Source organism: Peromyscus leucopus, chromosome 20 (assembly GCF_004664715.2).
Source record: "Peromyscus leucopus breed LL Stock chromosome 20, UCI_PerLeu_2.1, whole genome shotgun sequence".
NCBI classification, from domain to species: Eukaryota; Metazoa; Chordata; class Mammalia; order Rodentia; family Cricetidae; genus Peromyscus; species Peromyscus leucopus.
Window position 1 is genome coordinate 33,931,466 of NC_051080.1, and position 25,021 is coordinate 33,956,486.

A 25,021-nucleotide genomic window follows, 5' to 3' on the forward strand; every position below is an offset into this window, starting at 1 on the left:
TCCCGTCTCCCCCCCACCCCGAAACAGAGTTACTCTGTGTTGCTCTGGCTGTGCTGGAACTCACTTTGTAGACCAGGTTGGCCTCAAACTCACAGAGATCCTCCTGCCTCTGCCTCCCGAGTACTGGGATTAAAGATGTGCCACCACTGCCCCCTTTACTCTTAAATTCTTAACAAGAGGAAATAGTTCAAGTATATAAGGCAATGATTTTTATTTAGCTCCCAGTAATGAAAACAGATAATAAAAAGTAAACTTGTTTTTCATTAAAAAACAAACCCGCCACATTTGCTTGCACCAACACCATCCACCAGAAAGAAGTACATGTACCATATACACTTTAAATCTCCTGATAGTCACATTCAAGTAACAACATATTCAACCCAGCCTAACCACATATCATCATTTCAATATGAGAGCAACATAAATATCCTACTAGATGCCTAGTGTTCTTTCTGTGCTAAGCCCCTGCAGTCTGATGTGTGCACTCATCACATTTCAAAGGCTCATATGGCTGCCACAGTGGACAACACAGGTCTATACACACTTGTTTTAGGGCTCTCTGTCCTCAATGTTAATGAAACACTCTCATGTTGCAGCTGCACTTTCCCAACTGTCTTAGCTGTACTTAAGAAACAGAGCGCCGTGTTAGGTACATGGCCATGTTCCAACTTCTATCAGGAGGAATAGTGTGTTCATACCTGCCTTGACACCCATTTATCATCAATGGCACACAGGAGCCAAGTAACTGTCACCTTTTTGGTCTGGCCTCAGGCTGTAATAAGTAACAAGCAATAAGATAAACAGTGTAAAAACATTCTTTTTTAAATTTTGTATAATTTTTGAATTTTTCCATCTCAGAAGAATGAGAAAGAAAATTTACCATGTAACTTTTAAGGGAGAATCAAAAGCAGACGGATCTCCTGGGTATGGCCAGAACACAGAAATTAAAAATATAAATGGGGGGGGGGGAGAAAAAAAAAACCCAGAAAGTGGTAACAAAAGAAAATAAATGAAGCCTTCTGGACATATTTATTGTTAATTCAGTTTTAAGTACAATGGAAAACATTTCATACCATCATTATCTATTAATTTCACCAAAAATCACAAAGGCTCACTTAGAGTGACTTCAAAGAAAATCTTTTAACCATATTTGGAAATAAATAATTTCTCTTCATGTGAAATCAAAGCCAAGGCAATGGTCAAGAAACCAGAGCACAGCTCTTGTGTGTGTGAGGACAAGAAGACACCTCGCATCTCCTGCACTCCAGCCTCAACAGAAATCCACCTGAAGCCAGAGCCTGTCCTGAGGAATCCACCTGAGGGAAGGAATCCGAGCACGGCGGGCGTGCATCAGTAAGCGTGGCAATTATCGCGACAACCTGCAGTGGAGCTGGGTGATGGGGAACAGAAGGATAGTGGAAAGTCTCGACTTCAACAATAGGATGAACTTAGGAAAAAGCTTTCAGGCTTTGGAACCCACAAGCAAGAACTAGCAGCTCAAGTATCCTGGGGCTAAAGGGCAGCCATGACTCAGCGTTCTGCTGAAGAGTCCACAAAAACTACTCATGGGTGGACAGGCTATATGTTTACTTCCTACTTTTCATTAAGGGCCTGTTTTCCCTCTAAAAAGGTACTTTAAAATCATTGCTTAAAGGAGCTACAAGGAGAGAATACTGTAGTTTATTATTGAAATCGGGACATTTTGAGGAAGAAAGGGGTATTATGAGTAACTGTGGACACCAGGAACAGTATGACAAGTCTATCTAGGTCACCTCATGATATGTTAACACTCTGCTGCTACTAGTGAAATCTGAGAATCAGGAGAGCTATGTGTAACTCACACTCACTTTCTAGATCCTTCGAGGGAATGAGGTACTTTTCGGTAAGGAGTATTACTTCTCACCACACATTTGAATTACACACTTTAAAAGGCAGAGCTTTCATCTTTGTTTCAGCTGGTCAGAATTTAGACACAGCTGATTGCTTTCACGGAGCAAAAAAATAAAACGGCAACAAACTCACGAGAAGTCATTTAAGAAATACTGTGATGGTGGCCTATGTACCCCTAGCAGAACTCAGCGACAGTCAAAGCAAAAGAGGAACCAGGCAAACAGGGGGCCATCACTGCTTTGCAGAGCACAGCAGACTCCACAGGAGGAGCTGCAGAAGGCTGAGCAGAGTGTAGGGAGCACCACTTACCTCCTTCCAAATGGACTCACTCTAAAGAAGACAGTTTGGGATGCAACTCATTGGCTGAGTGCTTGCCTAGCAGACATAAGGTCCTGGGCTCCAGAGCCAGCACAGGGTGGGGGAGGGTGTTTTTTGTTTTGTTTTGGGTTTTGCTCTAGAATAATTTGGTTAAACATTAAATTACATGTCAGTATTACTTATCTCAGACTTATTTATGACAAGTTTATTACTACTTAAAACTTCTAATAAAGCTCATTTCTGATTAGAAAAGTACTCTGTTTAAAAGCCTGGGCGGGGCTTCTGGTAAAACAATAGTACTACAATAAAGTCTTTCTGAAATTTTGTAGTCAACTCCAAATATACAAAAGAAATGAGAAGCCAGGTGGTGGTAGCGCATGCCTTTAATCCCAGCACTCGGGAGGCAGTGGCAGGCAGATCTCTGTGATTTCAAGGCCAGCCTGGGCTACAGAGAGTGAGTGTTCCAGGACAGCCAAGGCACATAGTGAAACCCTGTCTCAAAACAAAAACAAAACCAATGAACCAGGAAAGAAAAAAGAAAAGAAATGAGAAGCTGCATTCCCAAAAGATGAGTGTTTATTCCTTCTTCTTAGGTGGATCCCAAAGGAGACATTACTGATCTGACTCCACAATCACTTTTTCAGCAGATTTGGAGTGGGGTTCCAGGGCTGCCTACTGTGGGAAAGGCCTCACAGCAGTCAGGAAGGCAAAGGTCCCATCCAGGGTTTTCTCAGCCCTTAATGAGGGTCCAGGGTGATTCTATGCTTTGCTCTGGATACACTTATCAATTAGCAGTGTTTATACTATCACAGCCCAAAGAAAGTAGGACACTGCCTGAAACTACAGAAGCAACACACACTTCAAGGGTCCCGAAAGGGAAAAAGGCAGGCAGGTGCCATTATTTAAAATGAAATCACATGGGAGAGGTAACTGCTCATGGTGAAGTTAAATATTGGTAGTAGGTGAATCCTGAAGTCGGTGAAAGCCTTCAGAAAGCTCAGTTCCCTTCTCCTTACAAGAGTTCAGTCATTCTTTTCTGTAAGGAACAAGTGCTTAGCACCTGGGGCAATTACACTGGCCTTGTGGCTGGTACAGCTTAGCTAAGGTTATCTGAAGTACACACAACTTAAAACAAAAAAAATGCCTCAGTTAACTCCTTTAGATAAACACTGTGGTCAATGATCTTCATTTACTGATTTTCATTTTCATCTTCATTCATATGCTTCCACCTTGAAGCCATGGTCATTTTCCTACTTTGAAGCTAAATGCTTAATAAAAAATAAATGTAAGGAAGTATAAGCATCAGTAGTCTCAAGGTTAGTTAACAGATTCACTTAAAGATACTTACCAGGTTAAGTGCTGGAGGAAGGTCTGTACAGACATGTTAATCTTTTTTTGTTTAAAATGAAAGCTGGAAGCTTCAAGTATAATGACCTCTTTAATAATGAATAAATATCAGTTATTGGTATGCTCTAAGGGATGCAAGAGTACTGAGGCATCAGAACAGTGTGCGTGTGTGCATCCGTGCAGGTGGGCGGGAAGTGAGGGCTAGCAACTACTAAAGCACAGGAATCTGCAGTGGACTGAAGAAAGGTAAATGTTAACTCATTTACTGCATTCAGCTTCTCCTTACATTATAATCTTAGGGCTTTAATCACGGCCAAGACCTATTTTGAAAGCAGCAGATATGCCCAAATAAAAATTAGTTTTAAAATCACTAATTAATAAGGAAAATAATTTAACTAAAATGTCAGTCCCTACACAGAACACATTAGATACTACACACACACCAGCTTGCACACCGATGCTACTCTCATTCTTCATATGAAACCTGTTGTGAGCCCAGAGTAGCTGCATCCTGAGGCTCACTCATGGGTGTGACTTGGGAATGAGAACACCTCACTACTCACTGAGTGGAGGCTTGTCAGAATTTACTCCAAAGAGAACAAGTGACCTGGGGAACTGAGAGAAAAGAGTCCTCACCAAGGTCTTCTAACTAAGCATGCCACACTGGCATTTCACAAACGGACTCATTCCAAGAGAATTTGGACTTTCACGTCCTCCTGGTGCCTCTCTCTGCTTTAAAGGCAGTGCAGGCTGGCCCAGGCTGGATGAGGAACCTTGTCTCCTGCCCTTGAAACTGCCACACTCCTCTCTAGCTTCTCTTGCTTCCTAGTACCCTCCAGATGTCAGCAGCCTCTTTCTAGAGAGTCTGGCCCAGGGAAGATACTGGGAAGAGTTCTGTGCAGCAGGGACCTGCTTTTGCTCTCTGAATGTTCACTGTGCTGATAAACTGAGTCAGAGGAAGCTGAGCACCAGATACCGACACAGGGCTTACCTTGGAGCCGCGCTCATTAAAGATTATTTCCACATCTAGGATTTTGCCAAACTGCTGCAGAGACAAAAACAAAAGCATTTACTTAAGGTCAATCTTTGTCTAGACACTAGCTTTCCCTCTAAAGGAGTCAGCTTTTCTTCTTTGAACTAGTGTTCACTTAAGCTGCATGTTCCCAAGGGTCAGCAAATCCGACATGAAGGGCCAGGGTTCCTCTATTCACTCAGGTGCATCCCTGTCCATGTGTGGAGTCACCGACCGAACACTTCGAAGAGCTGCCCTACTGCAACCATGTGGCCAAGGCCTGGATCTTTTTCTACCTACTGCCTTCATTTTTTTAATGTCTCAATTTAAAAAGTTAAATCTCAAGCAGAATCAATACACTGTTGAGGGCAGTCTGCTCCCACCCCACCTTCCTTAAAAAAGGTACAAAAATGAGATAATATAAACAAAAAGGAAAAAGGAAACAAGAGACCAACCACAGGCCTTCTTCCATTTTAGACCACATGGCCTTCTGTGCTCAGGCATAGAGACACAACCCCAGATGAACGCCACATACTGCTTTTGTCTTTTGAAACTGTCACCAATGACTGACCCCAATACATATGTATTTGTTACAGTCTCTATAGGTAACATAATGTTCTGTCATACTTAAAACATTGTTGACATAAAGGATGATTCCATTTATTTGCCATTTTAATAGTTTTATAACAAAGTATCAGGAATATTTTTAAGTAACAATTTGTTCAATAATTATTTAAATACCATCTGAGAGCTAAAAGATACAGAGCCACAAAGCTCTATCTTATGTAGCGAAGCCCCCGACACCTATCTAGGGTTTACACCTGGTCACTTGAGAGGTGCTAAGGGGACAACCTGCTAAACCAAGCCTGGGTGAGAGGAGGCCACAGGGCCTCCCAGCAGCACTGCCTTGACTTGTCCCCACTATGTGCTTCATTTGAATTTCAAACTGAACTAGCTGGGGTTGGGGAAAAGTCCTTAAAACATCCCTTTTTATATAAAAGTTTCATTATTTGTGTTTGTGTGTGCACATGCATGCATATATCTGTGTGGGTGTCTGTGAGGGCCAGAAGAGTGTTGGCACTCCTGGGCCTGGAGTCACAGGTGGTTGTGACCCACCCCGTGGAGCTGGGAACTGCAGTCTGGACCTCTGCAACAGCAGCAAGTGCTCTCACAGCGGGGCATTTTCCAAGCCCATTCATAACAACTTTTTGGAGCAAGGTCTGCCCTCAAGTAGCTGTGGTGGAAGTTCACAGGGCTAACAGGATGCAGCAAGGAATCCCTGCTCTTTCTCAGTGTTACTGTTCTAATGACAGGCATCAACCGCATGGAAGAAAAGAGACACCTAGATGTCCTTTGTAAAGAAAAATTTTTTTCTACTTTATGCTTTAGGATAAAGTATGAACCATTTTGAGAAATCACTAACGGACCTGGGTAGCTCTTGCAAGGCCATCATTCTTCTGACACAAGAGAAAACACCAGTGGCAGATGCCAACGCCTGCCATTCTCGGCATCCAAGATCAGGGCTTTATATTGACTCTGATGGTCGGGAGAGACCCCATAATTCATCCTCTTAGGACGGGCCTTCTTCATGTGAACTAAGTTCTGTAACTGTCCTGTCTATTCGCCACTGCTCTCTTTTCTCTAAAGATGGAAAACAGCCGTCCCCATGATATGTGGCAAAGCTCTTTAAGTACTTCAAGAATGTCATTACACCTCAACTCCGACCTTTTCTTTGGTGGCAAAAATACATCCAGGTAGTTAGCTGTGACAGAACTTGGCTCCCATGCCTTGTCACCATGAAGTAGCACAGCCAAGCCATAGTAGGGCATCTGTTCTGACAAAGTCAGATGTCCTTAAAAAATGTTTAGGGAACTATTGACTATTTTCTGTCCTAGGTCAAGTTAACAGCAGCCAAAATAAAACAGACAGCAACACATAGGCTCAGAAAACATTAGCAGCCACTCACCTTCAACAACATGACTTTGTACTATTATACTTTTGTTTTTGTGATGGTGACTTGGGGAAGAAGTGAACAGTTGAGGGAACTCATCAGAGGTAGGAAAATAGTGTCCCCTGTTTTAGACGCTGGCCATGAGACTACTGAGTATGAGAAGGGACTGAAAACAAAGCCCCTGGAAATACTGATAGTACTTCATTTACTTCTAACACTCAAGTTAGAGATTACTACTTCATTTTTAGATATAAACTTCAAGGTCAAAAGAGAGATTACATGAATTTCCCAAGGTCCTAAGTAACTAGAATTTTATCCTGGGCTCTTTAAAATGCCATTCCATACTTGTTCCATTTAGATGAGCCACCTGTAAACCTGTATTATCTACACTGCAGATGTCCTGGGACAGTGCAGAGGTAGAGACCAGAAGTAATGCATCCTGAACCAGGGAATGAAGAGGCAGCGAGGGCAGAAGCAGTAATGTGTCAGGAAAATGAACATGTTGCTACACCAAGCACTACACAGAATCTCTTGAGGACCTTTTAGAGTAGTACACAGGTCCAAAGTGAGCGTCCATCACACCTGGGTGTACAGCACTTTTAGGCTCCTCGGAGGATTCTAATGCACCCACAGCTTTAGGAATCATGCCATAGAGCTCTTTTAGTGAAACCAAGACTATGACTGACATGTTCACTAAGGCTGGTGTGTGAGAAGGGAGGGGGCTGTTTCAGTGGTTTGGGCACTGAATGTCTCACCCTAGCTAACAGCTGATTGCAGCTTCTGTGTCTGAGTGACAACCTGTAACACTCATGTCTAGGGCAGGAAAGGTGACAGGAAAAGGTGTTCAGACAACAGTGATTTATTAAGGCTCTTTCTTAACTTCCTTACAGTTTTACCCTAAAGTCCTAATAACACCTCTGGTGGATTAAATTGTTTTAATTAAATCCATAAAAAGGTATTAGAGACTTACCCCAAACATCTGCCGGAGGTCAGGGTCCCGGAAGCGGAAGGGAATATTAGAGACATGTAGTCGCTTGGGGGTGGATTTACTCTCTGAATTTTCACTACTTTGTGTCTGTGACTGTTGTCCGTCTGTCTGTGCTCCACCTTCTGTCTGCTAAAGAAATAAGTAAATGCAATGAACATCACAAAACCAGTAATTATTTCCTAAGAATGATGTGAAATGAAGTCAAACAGTGGAAAAACATACTCGTTACTGTCCTTTTAAAGAAGAAAAGGCCCAAGGTGTCATTGATGCTCAAAATGCTTCTAGTCTACAAACAAAATTTGGGTCTTTTGATTATTTTTAGTCCATTAGCAAAATGGAGCACAGGCACAGAACCCTCTGTGGTTTGCTGAAGCCCACATGGAGATGTAAAAATAGCCCTTCTCTTCTTAGGCCCTGAGTAGAGCCTTCTATTTTGGAGATCTCTCTGTTTTGAAAACAAAGCATCCCTTGTGCTTGGTTGTAGAGGTCACTGCCTCTTTAGTGCCATCATCTCAGACTCTCAAGGAAACCAATAGGGCAGTATTTTAACATTCGATTCTTCTTATTGCTTTCAGAGTTTGCAACGCTATTACTTATGAAGGCAGAAAACCTAGTGACGACAGTCAATTTGCTTAAAAATTGAGGCAGCTTCTTGTCTTGAATTCATCTTTATTCTCACCTCTCCCTGATTCAATTCCAAGTGACTTTGGTATTAGCGGACCCTTATCTGTGTCCTAAATGCAGGTTACATTTCCACTCCAAGGCTTTATGGGGCCCTAGCTATTAAATAACACACTGGTCTTTCTGTGTCCATGGTGACAGAGTACGAGCATCCTTTTCTTTGAAATCTTGTTGTGTCTTATGAGTGTATGCACAGGGTGGGGTGTGGAATGCTATGGAAGCCAGGCAAGGATGCTGGATCCCCTGGAGGTGGAGTTACAGACTGCTGTGAGCCACTGTATGGGTGCTAGGAATGTAAAGAGTCATCTGCAAGAGCAGCCAGCGCTCTCTCTCTCTCTCTTTTTTTTTTTTATTATGTATACAATGTTCTGCCTGTATGTGTGCCTGCAGTCCAGAAGAGTGAACCAGATCTCATTATAGATGGTTGTGAGCCACCATGTGATTGCTGGGAATTGAACTCAGAATCTTTGGAAGAGCAGCCAGTGCTCTTAACCTCTGAGCCATCTCTCCAGCCCAAACAGAACAAGCTCTCAGGTACTGTTTCTTTATAGCTAGGCCCTGGAGGCAGGCATTACTATTAGCATGACAAAGGATGAGACTGAAGCAGCCAGAGGTCAGCAGATGGTTGAGAACCTTGATAGAACAGTTCATCATCAAAAGCAGAGGGCAGGAACTCAAGCAGGACAGGATCCTGGAGGCAGGAACTGATACAGAGACCATGGAGGGGTGCTGCTTACAGACTTGCTCCCCATGACTTTCTCAGCCTGCTTCCTTATAGAACCCAGGACCACCAGCCCTCTTACTAGCGTGAGAGGGACCACAATGGGCTGGGCCCTCCCACATCAGTAGCGAATTAAGAAAATACTTCACAAGCCTGATCTTATGGAGGCATTTTCTTAACTGAGGTTCTCTCTTCTCATGTTCACACCAAATACACTGTTCTCAGAACACCATGCTATAACCCTAAGCATGAGCCACCTTTCACCATCAATAAAAAAGGTTTCAATGTACATTCTTATTTCTACTCTTTAATTTTTTCTTTAAGAGATAAGAGTCTAGTTGTGCAGTCAAGGCTGGTCTCAAACTTGATTCTCCTGCACATGTCTCTTGGGGTCTGAGATTATAAGGACTGCAACACATGCTTGGTCTCTTTCAACTTTACATTACAAAGCACACAGGGTTTCTTATCCTGTGGATTTATATTTGTTATTATTTACCATTATGAGAAATATTTTAAAACAGGCAGATTACACAGAAGTCACATGCCTACTGTCTGTTAAAGTAACATTTTTATGAAAAATTAACTATTTTCCAAAACAAAACTCAGTTAACTATTAGTGATCTCTATAACACACGCATTCATTCTGTTGTAATGCACTGATCTGACTCATAGAGACTGCTAGGAAAGGGAGAGAAGTACTGTCCTTGACGGTCCTCTCAGTAAACTGTGGATTATCTTCTTGGATAAAATACCCTAAGTCGACAAGCTGTGGTTTCTTGCTGGTGATGGGTCCCAGGGCCACACATACACTAACTAGGCTAGCACTAGACCAGAGCTACACCCTCAGCCTGACAAGCAGCAGTCTCTAGAAGGCTAAGGGCAATGTCAATAAACTTCTCATGCTATTCGTTAAGCTACTGCTTACTGGACAACCAGTAATTTGTGTGGCTAGTTCACCCATGCGTGATTTTGTAACATTTTTTGTAAATGGTAAAAAAATGTTGGTTTGCTGATGATGAGGCAGTTTTTATTATTTATTTGATTATTAATTAATTAATCAATTAAGTTTTTTTTGAGACAGGGTGTCTCTGTGTAGCCCTGGCTATCCTGGAACTCACTCTGTAGCCCAGGTTGGTTTGGAGCTCGCAGAGATCTACCTGCCTCTGCCTTCTGAGTCCTGGGATTAAAGGTGTGTGCCAACACTATACATTTAACTGTATTAACACTTGAGTGTCCCTTCCCACCATATTTGCTAATCACATTGATTCCATTGGAAAACTCTTCTAAGTACACCCCCAAATCCCTAATGACAGACACGTAAAGTGTTGGGCAATTTCATTGCTGTGTAAACATCACATCATGCTTACTCAAAGCTAGATGTAACAGCCTACTGTATACTTAGGCTAAAGAGCAGTGGTTTTCAACCATCCTAATGCTTCAACCCTTTAATACAGCTCCTCAAGTTGTGGTGACCCCAACTATAAAATTATTTTTGTTGCTACTTCATACTGTAATTTTGCTACTGTTATGAATCATAATCCTGATATGCAGGATATCTGATATTCGACCCCTGTGAAAGGGTTGTTCAACTCCCAAAGGGGTTTCAACCACTGCTATCAAGTATAGTTGATTATTGCCAGTCTACAAATTTGCATGGTATGTTACTGTACTGAACATTTTTGGGAAGTTCTTAACATAATATATTTACACAGGTCTATATAGAGAAAAAGGTACAGTATAAATATGGTATAAAAACTGAAAATGAGGTGGGGAAATGGATCAGTTGAGTATGTACTTGCTTTACAAACACAAGGATTTGAGTTCCACCCCCAGAATCCACATGAAAAGTTGGGTGCTGTGACACACACTTGTAATCCCAAAGCTGCAGAGGCAGAGAGAAGTGGATCCCTGGGGCTTGCTAATCAGTTACCCTCACCAACTTGGGAAGTTCCAGGCCAATGAAAAACCCTCAAAAACAAAACCCTAAAGTGGCTGGCTCATGAGGAACAATAGCCAAGACTGGCTTCTGGCTTCTACAAGCACATATGCACACACATGTATGCACATCACACACCACCAGTCCTGTACTATGTAGTGATTCTAAGCTAGTCAAGGGTACATAGAACCTTTCTCAAAAAACATTTTTCTACAGAGAGCCCAGTTTGAAGTTCTAGGCACCCTTGAGACTCCTTTACACATACATGAACATGCATAAATTACTACTGTCAATGCACACAGAACTAAACAAAGATAGATAAAAATGAGCTGGTTCAGAAAGCAGAGGCACTCCAGAGCCAGCAAGCTGACTTCAATTCCTGGGACCCACATAATGGAGGGGAAGAGCCCAATTCCCCTAGTTGTCCTGAGATTTCCACATGAACACATGCTGTGGCACACATGCATGCACTCCCACCACATACAGGTAAACAAATAAAATGTCATTAAAATGCTAGTGTCAATAATAATCAACAGACTTGAAAACAAATGAGCAGGGTGTGCTAGATCATACCTGCAGTCCTCACCCTTGGGAGGCTGAGTGAGGAGCACTGCTGCAAACTCAGACCCAGACTGGGTCACACAGTAAAACCGTCTCAAAAAACAAGCCAACAAGACCCCAAAGATTAAACTGTGTACACCTGTGCAGGGCACACGTGAGAGGTGTCTACAGGACTGGAAAACGTCTGTCTAAGGTCATGATGAGTGTGAGCACACACGAAGACCCAGGCTGCCACTGCTCTACTACACTCATCACATTAGGATACACAAAACACAACTTATAATGTTTTCAATAGTGAATCATAGTTGAAGGTGACTGAGACAAGGTTCTTGTTATGTAGCCTTGGCTAGCCTGGAACTCAGAGACCTCCTGCTATTTTATTATTATTTTTACTTAAAAATAATTTATATTTATTATTTATTTTTATACTTTTATTATAACTGTAATATAAACTTAAAATAAAATTCTATATTTATTTATTTTATATATATTTTTTAAATTAAAGAGACAGAGTATCATGTAGCAAAGTGGTTCTCAACCTTTCAAATGCTGTGACCCTTTAATACTGTTCCTTATGTTATGGTGACCCCAAAATTTTCATTGCTACTTCATAACTGTAATTTTGCTACTGTCATGAATCATAATATAAATATTTAATATACAGATGGTCTTAGGTGACCCCCATGAAAGGGTCATTCGACCTCCAAAGGGGTAGTGAACCAAAGGTTGAGAACTGCTGATAGCAGAAGCTGCCTGGAGTTCCTGACCCTGCTGCCTCCATCTTCCAACTGGAAGAACTGGAATAAAAACACGTGTCACCAGGGTCAACTACTTTTAAAACTCTTGTAATAACACTTAGCTTCAAAAACATAAGCACCATACAGCTACATAAAACGTGTTTTTATCTGCCATGGTTAACGCTGTCAACTTGATACAACCTAGAATCACCTGGAAGGGGGTGTGGTCTTAAGTTAATTGACATGGGAAGACTCAGCCAGCCAGGTATGAGTGACATCATTCCCTGGGTAGGGTCCTGAACTGTAGAAAAGTGAAGAAATTGAGCTGAGCACAAGCAAGTGAGCATGCGTACATTCATTTCTCTCTTAACACACCTTTTTCCCAAATAGTTTTTTGGCAAGGCATTTACCCCAGAAACAGAAAATAAACTAGGATAATAATCCTTATTCAATGCTTTATTTATATTAAAATTTCTAGTTTTTTTAAAATTACATTTTATACTTATTTATTAAAACATAAGACACAGGAGCTGGAGAGTTGGCTCAGTACTTAAGATCACTGGCTGCTTTTCCAGGGTTCAATTCCTGGCACTCACATGGTGGCTCGCTCACAACTGCCTGCAACTCTAGTCCCAGGGGATCTGATGTCCTCTCCTGGCCTGCATGGGCACAGGCACACACGTGGTGCACTGACATACATGCAGGCAAACCACATAAAATAATAAAATAAATTCAAACAAACAAACAAGACAGACAACACACATCATTGCCTAGGCCTCCAGAGTCAGGGTATTGCTATCACTTACTCCCACATCCTGTCCCACTATAATGTTTTCAGAGGCAATTAACACACATGGAAATGTCTTCTTCGAAGACAAAAGAGTCTTCTTCAGGTGCTATGCAGGTTGCTGGGAGGAACAAGTCTTCAATGGTCTTCCTCAGATGTCAACTCTGTGACTACACTAAGGGCTGCCATCGCACACTCTGCCCATGGGTGCAACAGTGGCACAGATGTTATGGGGTGACCAGCACTTCCTGACTGTATTCAAGGCCCGTCCACAGGAGGACAGGTATACCCGGTGCTGTGAATCTAGCCAAGAATTCAAGGGTGGGGAGCTCACAGGTCCGGGAGAAACCTACTATTAGTACTTGGCCAAACACACATGGTATCAAACGGCTCTCTAAATTTCTATGTTGATACCCATCAATTAGAGCAGCTCTCAGACCTCATCAGAAGTCTCTCTATGCAGTAGATAGAAGTGAAGGGAAACGCACACCGGTCAAGCACAACAGAGTGTCCGTAGAGTAGTAAGTCACAAATGGGATTATCTATATCACATCTTCCACCCCTCATAGCTCAGGGACCATCAGAAAGAGGGAAGACTAAAACCTTACTACCAATCAGTCACTGAAGCTGAATTTTACCAGTAAGCCCTCTCTCGTTAAAAGTGTTTTGTTTTATTTTTTAAAAGGGCAGGCATTGGGCTCTCATGAAAAATAAAATCCAGTAGATTTAATTTTTCCACTCGACTACGTCAAATGCTTTGGTTATTTAAGCCCGCTGTCCTTAGAAGAATTCATTACCTGCACGCATAGGAACTGGGCTCCTCTCTTCTCTAGGAGGCAGCCCCTAACTGCTGCTGCTTTTACCAGTGCATAGCAAGGGGCCAAATGACTGTCAGAACAAGCTCGCATCTTAAAACCAGGCCAAATTTCTAGCCTGATGTTAACATTAATTTCTAAAATTAATTTTGAAAATAAAAACTCTAGGATTGAATGCTCAGTTCTCATCTTTGAATGAAAAGTCCTTTCTCTCCAACAAGACAGGAGTATCCAATCCAACACAAGCAAAAGCTGCACTCAGAACAGCTGGCCAGGTGCAGCGGCACACTGCAATCCCAGGAGTTCAGTGGACTCAGGAGGATAAGGCAGGAGAGTCTGTAACTGAAGGCCTGTCTGGGGTACAAAGCGAACTTTGCCTCAAAAACCCCAGGGCTGGGGATGTAACTCAGAGGCAAGCACTTGCCTAGCTATCATATGCAAGTCCTGGTTAACCTGTGGCATCACCAGAATAAGATGACGTGTTTACAGCAACTTTGTCAAAGGTTTGTGCATTCCTAGTTTCTCACTGTCCTCCAGCTCAGGTGACTAGTAGCTTCATCACACAGAGAAGGGAAGTGAAATCAAATAAATACCCTGTACTCAATCACTGTATGGCCAGCTACTTGTCTACTTATTTCACTTCAGTCATCTGTCCAATTCTGGACTCCCCACCTGCAGTATTTCTCTTAAACTCACTTTCTCTACATAGCCATTATGACCCCTAGTAAGAACCACACCAGTGACTCACTGTGGAGGTGGCCACTTTCACTCAAGCTCTGGCACCCCTACTGCCTATGCTGCAACAGACCATGTTCTAGAAGCATATTTTACTCACTTCATTTCCTTGCTTAAAACTTCCAACGAAGTCCCTGATTCTCATCCCAGGGTTCAAAAGCTCTTACCAATTCATGCTCAAATGGTTTTTTCCCACAGGCCTTCATCAAACCCCTTGACCTTTGTCCAAAGGGAAATCCATGTTTCGATGTAGTCATTATGAGTCCTTCTCTCCAACCCCTAACTGAAATGTGACTTTTTTAGTCCTTTGTATCACTACCTATGCAGGCTTGACTTCCTACTGTTGATAATACAAGGGACAGATCACTTATGACAGCATCTACCAGGGAAACCCAGCCGCTCCCTCTTGAGTATATCTATACCTGTTTTATCATCAAATGGTAGGCACTGTGAGAAGTTAAGGGATGCAGAGATGAACACAATGTAACTTTTTCTTTTAGAAGCTTTGGAACGTCTGGAAGGCTTTCTGGTAATGACAGTATCTGCATGGGCTGAGTGACAAGATGCTCACAGCCTGAGAAGATTAATAAATATGCATACAATCTATTTCTGCTGGGTATGAGCAGCAGAATCTGAGTGACACAGTGAAGGGTAGAGATCTAGAATTGCCTACTTGGGTTATTTTACAAGCCACAATAAAATGTTTGAAGAAGCATTTTAAACTGAAAGGTGCTATGCAAACTTGGGTTATGATTAATTAATTTGCTTCCTATCTGCCTCTTGGATTTAATTGGCCATACAAACTGCTAGGCTATTTTATGAGATACATAGCAGATGGTAAAAGTTTAGTAGAATAAACATTAGGTCTAAGTTTTACTGCTCTACTTCATCTCTAAGCAATGGACTCCCCACCTCCTACAAATGTGGGAGGAGAATGAGAAACCTCAGGATGCGGTCTGAACTCTGAATGTATCTCCTAAGAGGCAGGCAGCTCACAGGATGAGTTGGATTCTAAAGCTGCAGGTGTTTCAGCAGCATCTGCCTTCTAGCTAGGAAGGGGAAGAGAAAGAGAACAGCAACACCAGTGTCTTGGCAATGTGGTTCCAGTGTAGGCAAACCACTTAGAGCACATATGCATAGGCACTCTCGTATGTGTGTGAAAACAAATGAAAGAGAGTCACTACTTACAGAAAGTAGGAAAGTGCAAAGCTCGACTCAGATTAAAAACATGAGCAGCAAACACAAAAACAAAAACAACATACAAAAAAGAGCAGTAGCCAGAAATGGACCCAGGCCCAGATGCTGGATTGAGATGATGCCAATGGAGCAAATACAAATACAGCTAAGGAATTATAGGAAGACATTATGGCAAGTAAGAAATCTATATATAGAGATATGCAGAATAACAGCAACTCCAGAATTAAAAAGTGAAATAATAAATAAATTTACTAGATTGAGAACAATGCAGATCTGAGATGGCGCAACAAAGAATGAATCAGCTGAAAACAGAAATTATTAAATTAACAACAAAAGGGGGAAAGGACTGGAGAAAAATAAACAGAATTTCAGATTTTTGTTGAGATCCAGATTAAACTTGAAAATGAAATAGAAGTCTAGTAGGAAAATAACAAATGTTCCACTCACCTAGACCGAATAAGAGAGAAAAGCAGATGGAGCTATACTGGTTGGTCTTGAAATTAGTTTTCTGTCAACTTGACACAATCTAGAGTCATTGGGAGAGGGAACCTCAACTGAGGAAGTGCCTCCTCAGGGACTGATTGATGTGGGAGGAGGGCTCAGCTCATTGTGGGTGGTGCCAGCCCGGGCAGGTGGTCCTGGGTGTTCTCAGAAAGCAGGCTGAGTGACCCAGTAAACAGCATTCCTCAATGGCTTTTGCTTCAGTTCCTGCCTCCGGGTTCCTAACGTGAGTTTCTGTCTTCATTTTCCTTCAAAGCTGGACTGTGATGTGGAAGTTTAGATGAAATAAACCCCTTCTTCACCAAGTTTTCTTTGGCCATGGTGTTTTACCAAAGAAATATAAGTTCTAACTGAGTTAGGAGCAGAGGAAAACAGGAAGACAAGAGACTTGGTAAATGGCATTAAAGTGTTGATGGACCAGAAAGAAAGTGAACATTCCCAGACTAGATAAAGAAGGAAGATTTGATTTTTTTTTTTTTTTAAAGACAGGGTTTTTTCTCTGTGTATCCCTGGCTGTCCTGGAACTTGCTCTGTAGACCAGGCTGACCTCAAACTCACAAATGCCTGCCTCTGCTTTCTGAGTGATGGGATTAAAGGTGTATACCAACACTGCTCAGCCTGAAACTAAGGAAGTTTTAAGAATGTCTTGAAATGAAAATAGTAACACAATCTATCACCTTTTGTGAGTTCCACCTAAAAGGATTTTTACAGGGAAACATAGACCTTAAACACAGAAGGAAAAAATTCTGAAAAATCAATCGCCTTAGCTTCTAACCTGGAAAGCTAAAAAGGGGCTAGAGAGATGGCTCAGGTTAGTTAAAAGCACTTGCTACTCTTCCAGGGGACCTGGGTTAGATACACCCACATGGCAGCTCATAATCACCTGTAACTTTAGTCCCAGAATATCTGATGCCCTCTTCTGGCCTCTGAGAGCACTGCATACACATGGTGTGCAGCCATGCAGGCAGACACATGACACATAAAACAAACTGTAGAGGAGGAAAAGTCACACAGCAATCAGGAAAGTGGGAGACAGTGCAGAATGGGACGACAACAAGCCTTGGGACCGGGTGGAGTGTTTGCCTTGCTAGAGTGAGGATCTGAATTCAACCCCCAGAACTGAAGCGGAAAAGCCAAGTATGATGGCGGACACCTATGATCCCAGCTCTGGGGAAGCAGAGACAGGCAGATCCCTGAGACCTGCTGACTGACCAACCTCGCCTACTTAGTGAGCTCCAGGCCAAGGAAAAAACAAGATGGGTGGCTTCCAAGGAACCACACCTAAGTTTGTCCTCTGCTCTCCACATGCAGGTACACGCATGTATATGGTGTACATGTGCACCTACATGAGCATGCATACACCCACATCCTCACACACAAATAAATACAAACTTTAATTTGTACACTGACCAGAGAAGGTAAAAATTATCAAAATCAAATGAGCTAGGCATGGTGGTACACACCTTTGATCCCAGCACTCTGGTGGCAGTGGCAGGTGGATCTCTGTGAGTTCAAGGCCAGCCTGGTCTACAGAGTGAGTTCCAGGACAGCCAGGGCTACACAGAGAAACTGTCTCCCAACAAACAAACAAAAATAATGATAAGGTATTATTATAAACTATAGAAAATAAAAAGAGGATCATATATTGTTATGATTAAGTTGTTTTGCGATAAGGTATAGAACCCAGGCTCGCCTCGAAGGCCCCCAGGAATGACTTTAAACTTCTGACTCTCCTCCCACCTCTGAAGGCTGGGATTATAGGTATGCACCACTATGACTGGTTTTATGCAGTTCTGAGGAATCAAACCCAGGGCTTCATGTCTGTAAGGCAAGCACTCATCAGCTGATTTACACACTTAGTAATTTTATTTAATGAAATTATCAACTCAGAAGAAAATAGCTCCACAGGACATACAAAAGACCAAAACTGCCAAGAAAATAGAAATGAAGAAACAGCAGTTACAAAGACCATTAGTTAATTAACTACTAACTACCATTAATTAATTAACTACTCTAGAAATAGAGTTTGAAGTTAAAATATCATGAAAAGCCTCGGATACATATTATTTTTTTTTCCTTTTTAGTCCTTTGGTTGAACCAACTGTCTTAGAAAGTCTGTGAGTTTGTTATCATTTGAAAGGCAACTAACTGGACCATGTCTGACACAGCAGTCTGTATCTTCCATGTCCTGAACAAATACTACAAGGAGCCTCTTCGTTACCTCTCAGACCTAGACGCTTCCTTCAACCCAACTGGATATAAACTACACAGCAGTAACCATCATTGGAAAGACTGCATGTTTTCATGTAACTAAGTTTCTTTTTTTTTTCCAGGGTGGGGTGTCTGATATCTATAAAAATAAAATGAATGCCTTTGCAGGTTATATTCACCTTTATTCAATTGACGCTTTTAGCTTCTGGAAGTGAATCTTATCAAGATGCTTAAGGTCTAAATAATGCACCCCTCTGCTAACTTGATACTGAGGAAAAATGGGATCTAAGCATGAGAAACAGCTCAATTCAGACAACAGAACATTTCAACATTTAGAATAAAATCCCACAGGCAGTATGATGTGATTGTAGATATGTATGAGATATATATCTGTGGTGAGCTTAGACATTTTCTTTTCTTTTATTAAGTAGTAGGGGTGAGGTCAAAGAGGTGGGTTGGAGCTGGAGAAAATAGAAAACCAAGTACAGAGTTTGGACATTTTTCTAATTGTGCTAGAAAATTATTAGGAGTTAGCACAGGCCAGTGTAGACTAGAAAACAAAACCATTATGTCTGCTTTGCAGGGGATGAAAAGTTAGAGGGAGGTAACTCAAGTGGTGTTAACACATGTCCCCACAACTGAGTTATCCCCAGCCCCTTTGTACTTTTGAGACAGGGTCTTGCCAGTGTGTCAAGGCTGGCCTTGAATTCTCTCTGTAACTCCAGTAGACTTTAAATTATGGCAATCCACCTGTCTCAGACTTCTGAGTTGCTAAAATATAAGCCTGTGCCACCACCAGGCCTATCAGAAACTCTTGTAATGCTCCTGACAGCTTTTGAGGTAGGCACTATGACCTTTATTTTATTCTCTTTCAAGAAAAAAGGAACATTAAATAACTTGCCTAAACTCATTCTTCTGAGGTAAAGTTGTGATTTAAGCTCAAGCCACCTGAGTCAACCCCAAGCAGCTGGCAGAAAAGCTAAGCTCTCTGCCTCGGGGAAGACACGAGAAGAGGGCTAAGTTGTACAATACTGTGGAACTGTGGCTGCTAAACTCTGTAATGATTAAGGGTAGAAATGAAGGATAAGGAACCAGCAAAGCCTAGCTTTTGTTAAGTAACTGAGTGACTTAAGTGTAAGTTGTAAGTGTATAAGTACATAAGTGTAAGAATTGAGTGTAAGAATATAGAGAAAGCACATAAAATATGAAAAAAGGGGTTTCAAGACCCAAACCCAGAACACCAAAACAGTTGAGATTTGAATAAGAGGAGGAGCAGCCATCAGAACAGCCATTGCTGAATAGGAAAACCAGGAGGGAGGTACAAGCTCCATGCCCATTGCTCTAGGGAACAGAGAGAGGCAATGTGAGACTGTTGCTGTGAGACAGCATGGGTGAGAGCAGAGTGTGGGGACCAGTGCGACAGAGGATGTGGGAAGGCAGGTCCAGGAAGAACAGTCAGTACATGCACAGACTAACTCAAAGGGCTTTCTGTCTTCAGAGGAAGGTGAAGATTTCACACATCATTCTGCCTTGCATCTCCTACTTCACATACCGTGAGAGATCCGTTCTGGTTGCTGGGTGAATTGCTACTCTGCTCTCCATGGGCCTGCGTACTCCCGTAGAGCGTCAGGTTATGTTCACTGGTCTGGCCAGCATAGTCCTGAGTGTGTGGCACTCCGTATTCTGTGGGAATTCCGTTCTGTGGAGGTGGTGGGAACGGGATGGTAGTAAAAGGCTGAACCATTGCGTCAGGAGTTGTTGTTGGCTCCTGGTTACCCTAGAGGAAGCAACAGGAGAGTGGAAGTGAGTGAATAAAACTTCATTAGAGAATGACTTACAAGGTAAGGATACAGAACTCTTGGCATGCTTTATCATTGTATCCCCACTTAGGAAAAACTGTTTGGATCATCAGATAACTCTCATTCTTAAAAAAAAAAAAAATGATTAACTTTATGTGAGTGTTTTGCCACTGAATATATGTATGTGTACCACACGCATGCCTGGTGCTTGCAGAGGTCAGAAGGAGGAATAAGATCCCCTAGAACTGGAGTTACATATGGCCATGCCACCATATGAGTGCTGCAAACTGAACTTGGGTCCCTCTGCAAGCACAAGTGTTCTTAACCATTGAGCCATTTTGCCAGCCTAACTAAGATAACTCTAATTTCTTATGACTTGAGTCTGTGTACGAAACCAAAGGGAAGTAATTACAATTACAATACATAGTTTCTAGAAGACAGACACTACAAATTAAAGCCTGAAACAAGACATAGCCTCTACAATTTTAGAGTAGAGCTCAGAAAGGAGAATATTATTAAATAATCAGCTTAGAGGCTTAGACATCAAAGTACAGATTGATTTAAACTGTGGTTACTAGGTTAACAACAAAACTTTCCTTTAGTTAAAAATATAAGGGAGCAGTGAGATGGCTCAGGGGGTAAAAAGCACACGCGTGGCAGCCTAAGTCCGATCCCTATAACCCACAGCAGAAGTGCAAACTGACTCCTGAAAGTTGTCTTCTGACCTCCACATACATGAATCCAAAATCTCTCTCTCTCTCTCTCTCTCTCTCTCTCTCTCTCTCTCTCTCTCTCTCTCTCTCATAAAAAATGTCAAAATGTATTAAAAACAGAAAGGTAGTTATCAGACTGAACTGAATATGCACATTTTAAATAATTATTTCGAGCCTGTAAAGCTGAAAGCACAGTACCACTCCCCACCTCCCCCACCCCACAACTTCCATTCCCAGGTGCTGTGAGACACAGATTTGGGATACAGAATTGTAGCTCTGTGACATGAAAGTGGAGGCTGTTGGCAGTGGACAGGTGGGTGGAGAGTAATTGGATAGGAGAGAAGAGAGAGGAGAGGATGATCAACAAAATCAAGCTATGTTTGAAAACGCCGTAACAAAAACTAACACTTGCTATGCTAATTAAAAAATAAATTAAAAAAGATAAAGTAACTACAGAAACTGAAGCCATTTTGGTGTCATGGCCTCTGTCTCCTGTCTGTTCAGTCTTGAAGGTCAAATATAAAAACAGGAATCTTGTTACAGATTCTGCGAAGCCCTTACCATCACCCCACTTCTCAACAAGACTTCCCCACCTTCCAATTCACTCAAGAAAAACAAATGTCACTATTTTACTGAACATATAAGTCTGCAATGTCTTTCTGGAAATAGATGCCAAGATGGCCAGAGACTTCACATTAGCAGGCACTTAGCTAAGTTGCCCCTCCCCTAATGTTTAAGATGTTAAGACTGGGTATCACAGAGAATCCGGGTTTATAACACTTGGTTTCCTGTTAGCCGTAAGCAAAGAGGCAATCATTCCCCTTCTCCCCAGTCCTGATTATCCACTTTGCCCTTGGTTTGAGAGGGAATTCTCTAGTCTGAAAGAACTTTGGGGAGCTAAACTTGAAAGCATTTTCTAAACATTACTCCAGGCTTTCACCATCAAACATGTTGGCTGTTACACCTTCTCAAACATGATGAATTCAAAGCTATCAAAAGGTCTCATGCTGCCAGGCCATGGTGGCACACACCTTTAATCCCAGCACTCAAGAGGCAGGTAGATCTCAGTGAGTTTGATGCCAGCCTGATCTACAAAGTGAGTTCCAGGACAGCCAAGGCTACACAGAGAAACCCTTTGTGGGGGGTGGGGTGGAGAGGGGAGTCTCCAAGTCTCTTGTGTGCTAGAAAAGCACTCCATCACTAAAGCCATACCCAGTCTGCAGAGGGTACTTTTAAAAGGAAGGCTTAGCTATCATTATTAGTACAGCTATCATTAGTTAGTCTGCAAACACTGAAACATAACAAATTGGCAAAGCCTGTTATAAATGAGAAAAAAAAAAAGATGTGGATTGGAAGATTCAATGTTCTTAAAAATGATCATCCACCCCAATCAATAACCAAAAACCCAACCAAATTCTCAGCAGGCATTTTTTATCCACACTGGCAAGTTGTTATGAAAGTATATGGAAACTCAACTGAAAAGTGAAAAGCAATTCTGAAAGTGTACAAAAACCAACCAGCCAACTAACCAACCAACCAACCAACCAACCAGCCAACCAGCCAACCAACCAACCAAGCGACGCTGCCACTCACTGACTTAAGATGTACTCTTCTAGAGCCAGTATCAGAACAGTGGCTTAGGAGTAGAAGACAGGAGAATAAAACAGAAAGCAACCCAGAAACAGGGCCCAGGCACACTGCCAACTCAAAGGCAGCAAGACAAGTCAGCCTGGAAAGAGAGATCTTAAATCATGAATAAATGGTGGGTGGAAATGACCTCTCCTCCCCCTCCCCCCAATACACACCCAATGATGCAAGATTTCCAGAAGTGTAAGAAAAATCAATGTAAGAATCTTTAGGACAGAAGCAAGAACCATTAAGAAGAAACCAATGAATGAAATTTATCAATATTTTAAAAAAATCTGTTCTTTGAAAGACAACATCAAGATACCAATTAAAAAATTTGTCTCAGATACTGTGATATAATAGCTAGCAAATGACCAGAGATGGGATTTAGAAAAACACTTTTTATAAATTACAGTCAAAAGAGCAAACTCATCAATGACCAACATGACTACCTGTTTAGAACTAAAAAATATGTGAGGTTTATATTTTTAAACTAGTTATTAATTTATTATAGCATACACCATATGAAACAAAATTTGAATAACTAAAAGCTGTAAATTGTTTTGAGTACTTAACACTAATCATCCAAATAAGAGGCCCTTGATTCCCTTACTGATTAGAAGCAAATGGCATGTACCTGTGGGAGGTGGCAGTTCTAATTTGATAGAAAAACTACCAAGAATGTTGGAGAAGGGAGAAAGGGAAGCCTGCAAAGGGGGTGTGCTTCATCATATGATGAAACTACCACAATCAAACAGTACACCAAGTGATGGTGCAGCACCGATGAGCTCATACAGAAGAGAACTGAAATACAAGAAAAGCTGAGAGCATAACTGAGGTGTGTGGGATTCTTAAGACAGGAAACCTGAAAAAAATAGAAAGAATTGAAAGGGGGCTTCAGCAATATTGATCAGGAAGTTAAGAAAAGAGGGACAGGAAGAGATGGGACCTGGAGGACAAATGGATTTTAAAGTCCCAGAGGAATCAACCAGAATAAAATGTGTAGAGGTAAGTCAGATACCAGGTTAATATGACTTGGAACATAAAAATCTTCCCTTTACTTCTTAGAAATTACGCTATAAGGACACAATTTCTTTTTTTATTCGTAATTTTTTTCCTGGAAAAATGCCTGTTTATGTTGCTACGTAATTTATTTTTACTATCTCTAAGTTGGAACATGGTTTAATGTATACAGAATTTTAACTTTTTTTTTTATCATTTCAAACCTTCATTTATCCAACAATCCATCCATCCATCTATCTACCTACCTATCTAGTGTGTGTGTGTGTGTGTGTGTGTGTGTGTGTGTGTGTGTGTGTGCATGCCCATGAGCATAATGATTCCATGTCCTCCCTCGATGTGAGTACCTGGGATCAAACTCAGATTTGGTGACAAGTGCCTTTACCTGCTGAACCATCTTGGCAGCCCAGAATTTTAATACTTGATCTTCTCTTCCAAATCTTTTGGTGCTTTGCCTGTACCCATAGTTAGCAGGGCACACTGCTTCCCTAGAAGATTGAGGCCTGAAGACAGGTGTGAAACAGACAAAAGTTCAAACTCAGGTGGACTGGTGGATGAGCAGTACCTAACGTATTACCTAACATATTGCATATCAGAAATGTTCAGAAAGGGTCTATTAAGAAACATACGAGGACTTAAAGACCCAGTTTCCAAGTTCAGATTAGTGGCCAAGGACTTGCCTCTGGCTCTGATGTTGCTCTTCTTGATCTCTAACCTCCCTTCTCCACCTCATCCCTGACGGGAGTGAGACTGGGTACACAAGCACACAGCATGAGTCACCTATGGGGTCACTCCTGACAGGGCTGGCTCAGTCAACTGAATAAACACACCAACTAGTGGTGGGAGATGGGGAGAAAGGTGATGTTTCTAGGGTCCAGCCACAGTATAAGTACTGCAGAGATGCAGCCACAGTGGGACTCTGTCTTCCAGAAGAGGGGTGCAGGCCTCCATCAGGAGGTCAGGAATACCTTTTACTTAGAGAGATGTGACAGACAGCAATATTTTTTCAATTTTCTGCTAAAAATATTTATAGGCTAAGAGAACAAACTTGGGATAAAGCTTTATGTTTTATAGCATCTGCTCAGCCAAATATTAGGGTTATTTTTATCAGAAATTTGAAGACGTTGGGCAGTGGTGCACTCGTTTAATCCCAGCACTTGGGAGGCAGAGCCAGGCAGGTCTCTGTGAGTTCCAGGCCAGGCTGGGCTACAGAGCGAGATCTAGGACAGGCACCAAAGCTACACAGAGAAACCCTGTCTCGAAAAACCAAAACCGAACCAAACCAAAACCAAGCACACCAAAACCCAACAACAAAATGACAAACCCTGTAATAGTCTTAATGTCTCCAAACTCTCAAACCTCTCTTCCACTTCCCCTTAAAGCCGCACTCAGAGCCCCAAACATCCATGAATCATGCCTTCCATCAGCAACAGAAGACCACCAACTCTATTCATCATCATCTGCTGCTTGGAAAT

The 25,021-nt window shown here is 41.9% G+C and overlaps 1 protein-coding gene across 22 annotated transcripts in view; it reads right to left on the reverse strand.

Moving 5' to 3' along the window:
• The window catches only part of Rbfox2 (RNA binding fox-1 homolog 2), a 240,092-nt gene that overhangs the window by 23,753 nt on the left and 191,318 nt on the right, over positions 1-25,021 (reverse strand). For 16 of the 22 annotated variants that reach the window (XM_028871039.2, XM_028871038.2, XM_028871034.2 and 13 more), the window contains 3 exons: positions 19,941-20,165; positions 7,489-7,635; positions 4,547-4,600 (listed from right to left, as the gene is read on the reverse strand). In XM_028871039.2, coding sequence (XP_028726872.1) covers positions 4,547-4,600; positions 7,489-7,635; positions 19,941-20,165 — 426 coding nt within the window. The remainder of the gene's footprint in view (positions 1-4,546; positions 4,601-7,488; positions 7,636-19,940; positions 20,166-25,021) is intronic. The other 6 variants (XM_028871042.2, XM_028871040.2, XM_028871036.2 and 3 more) reach the window with 1 other exon arrangement.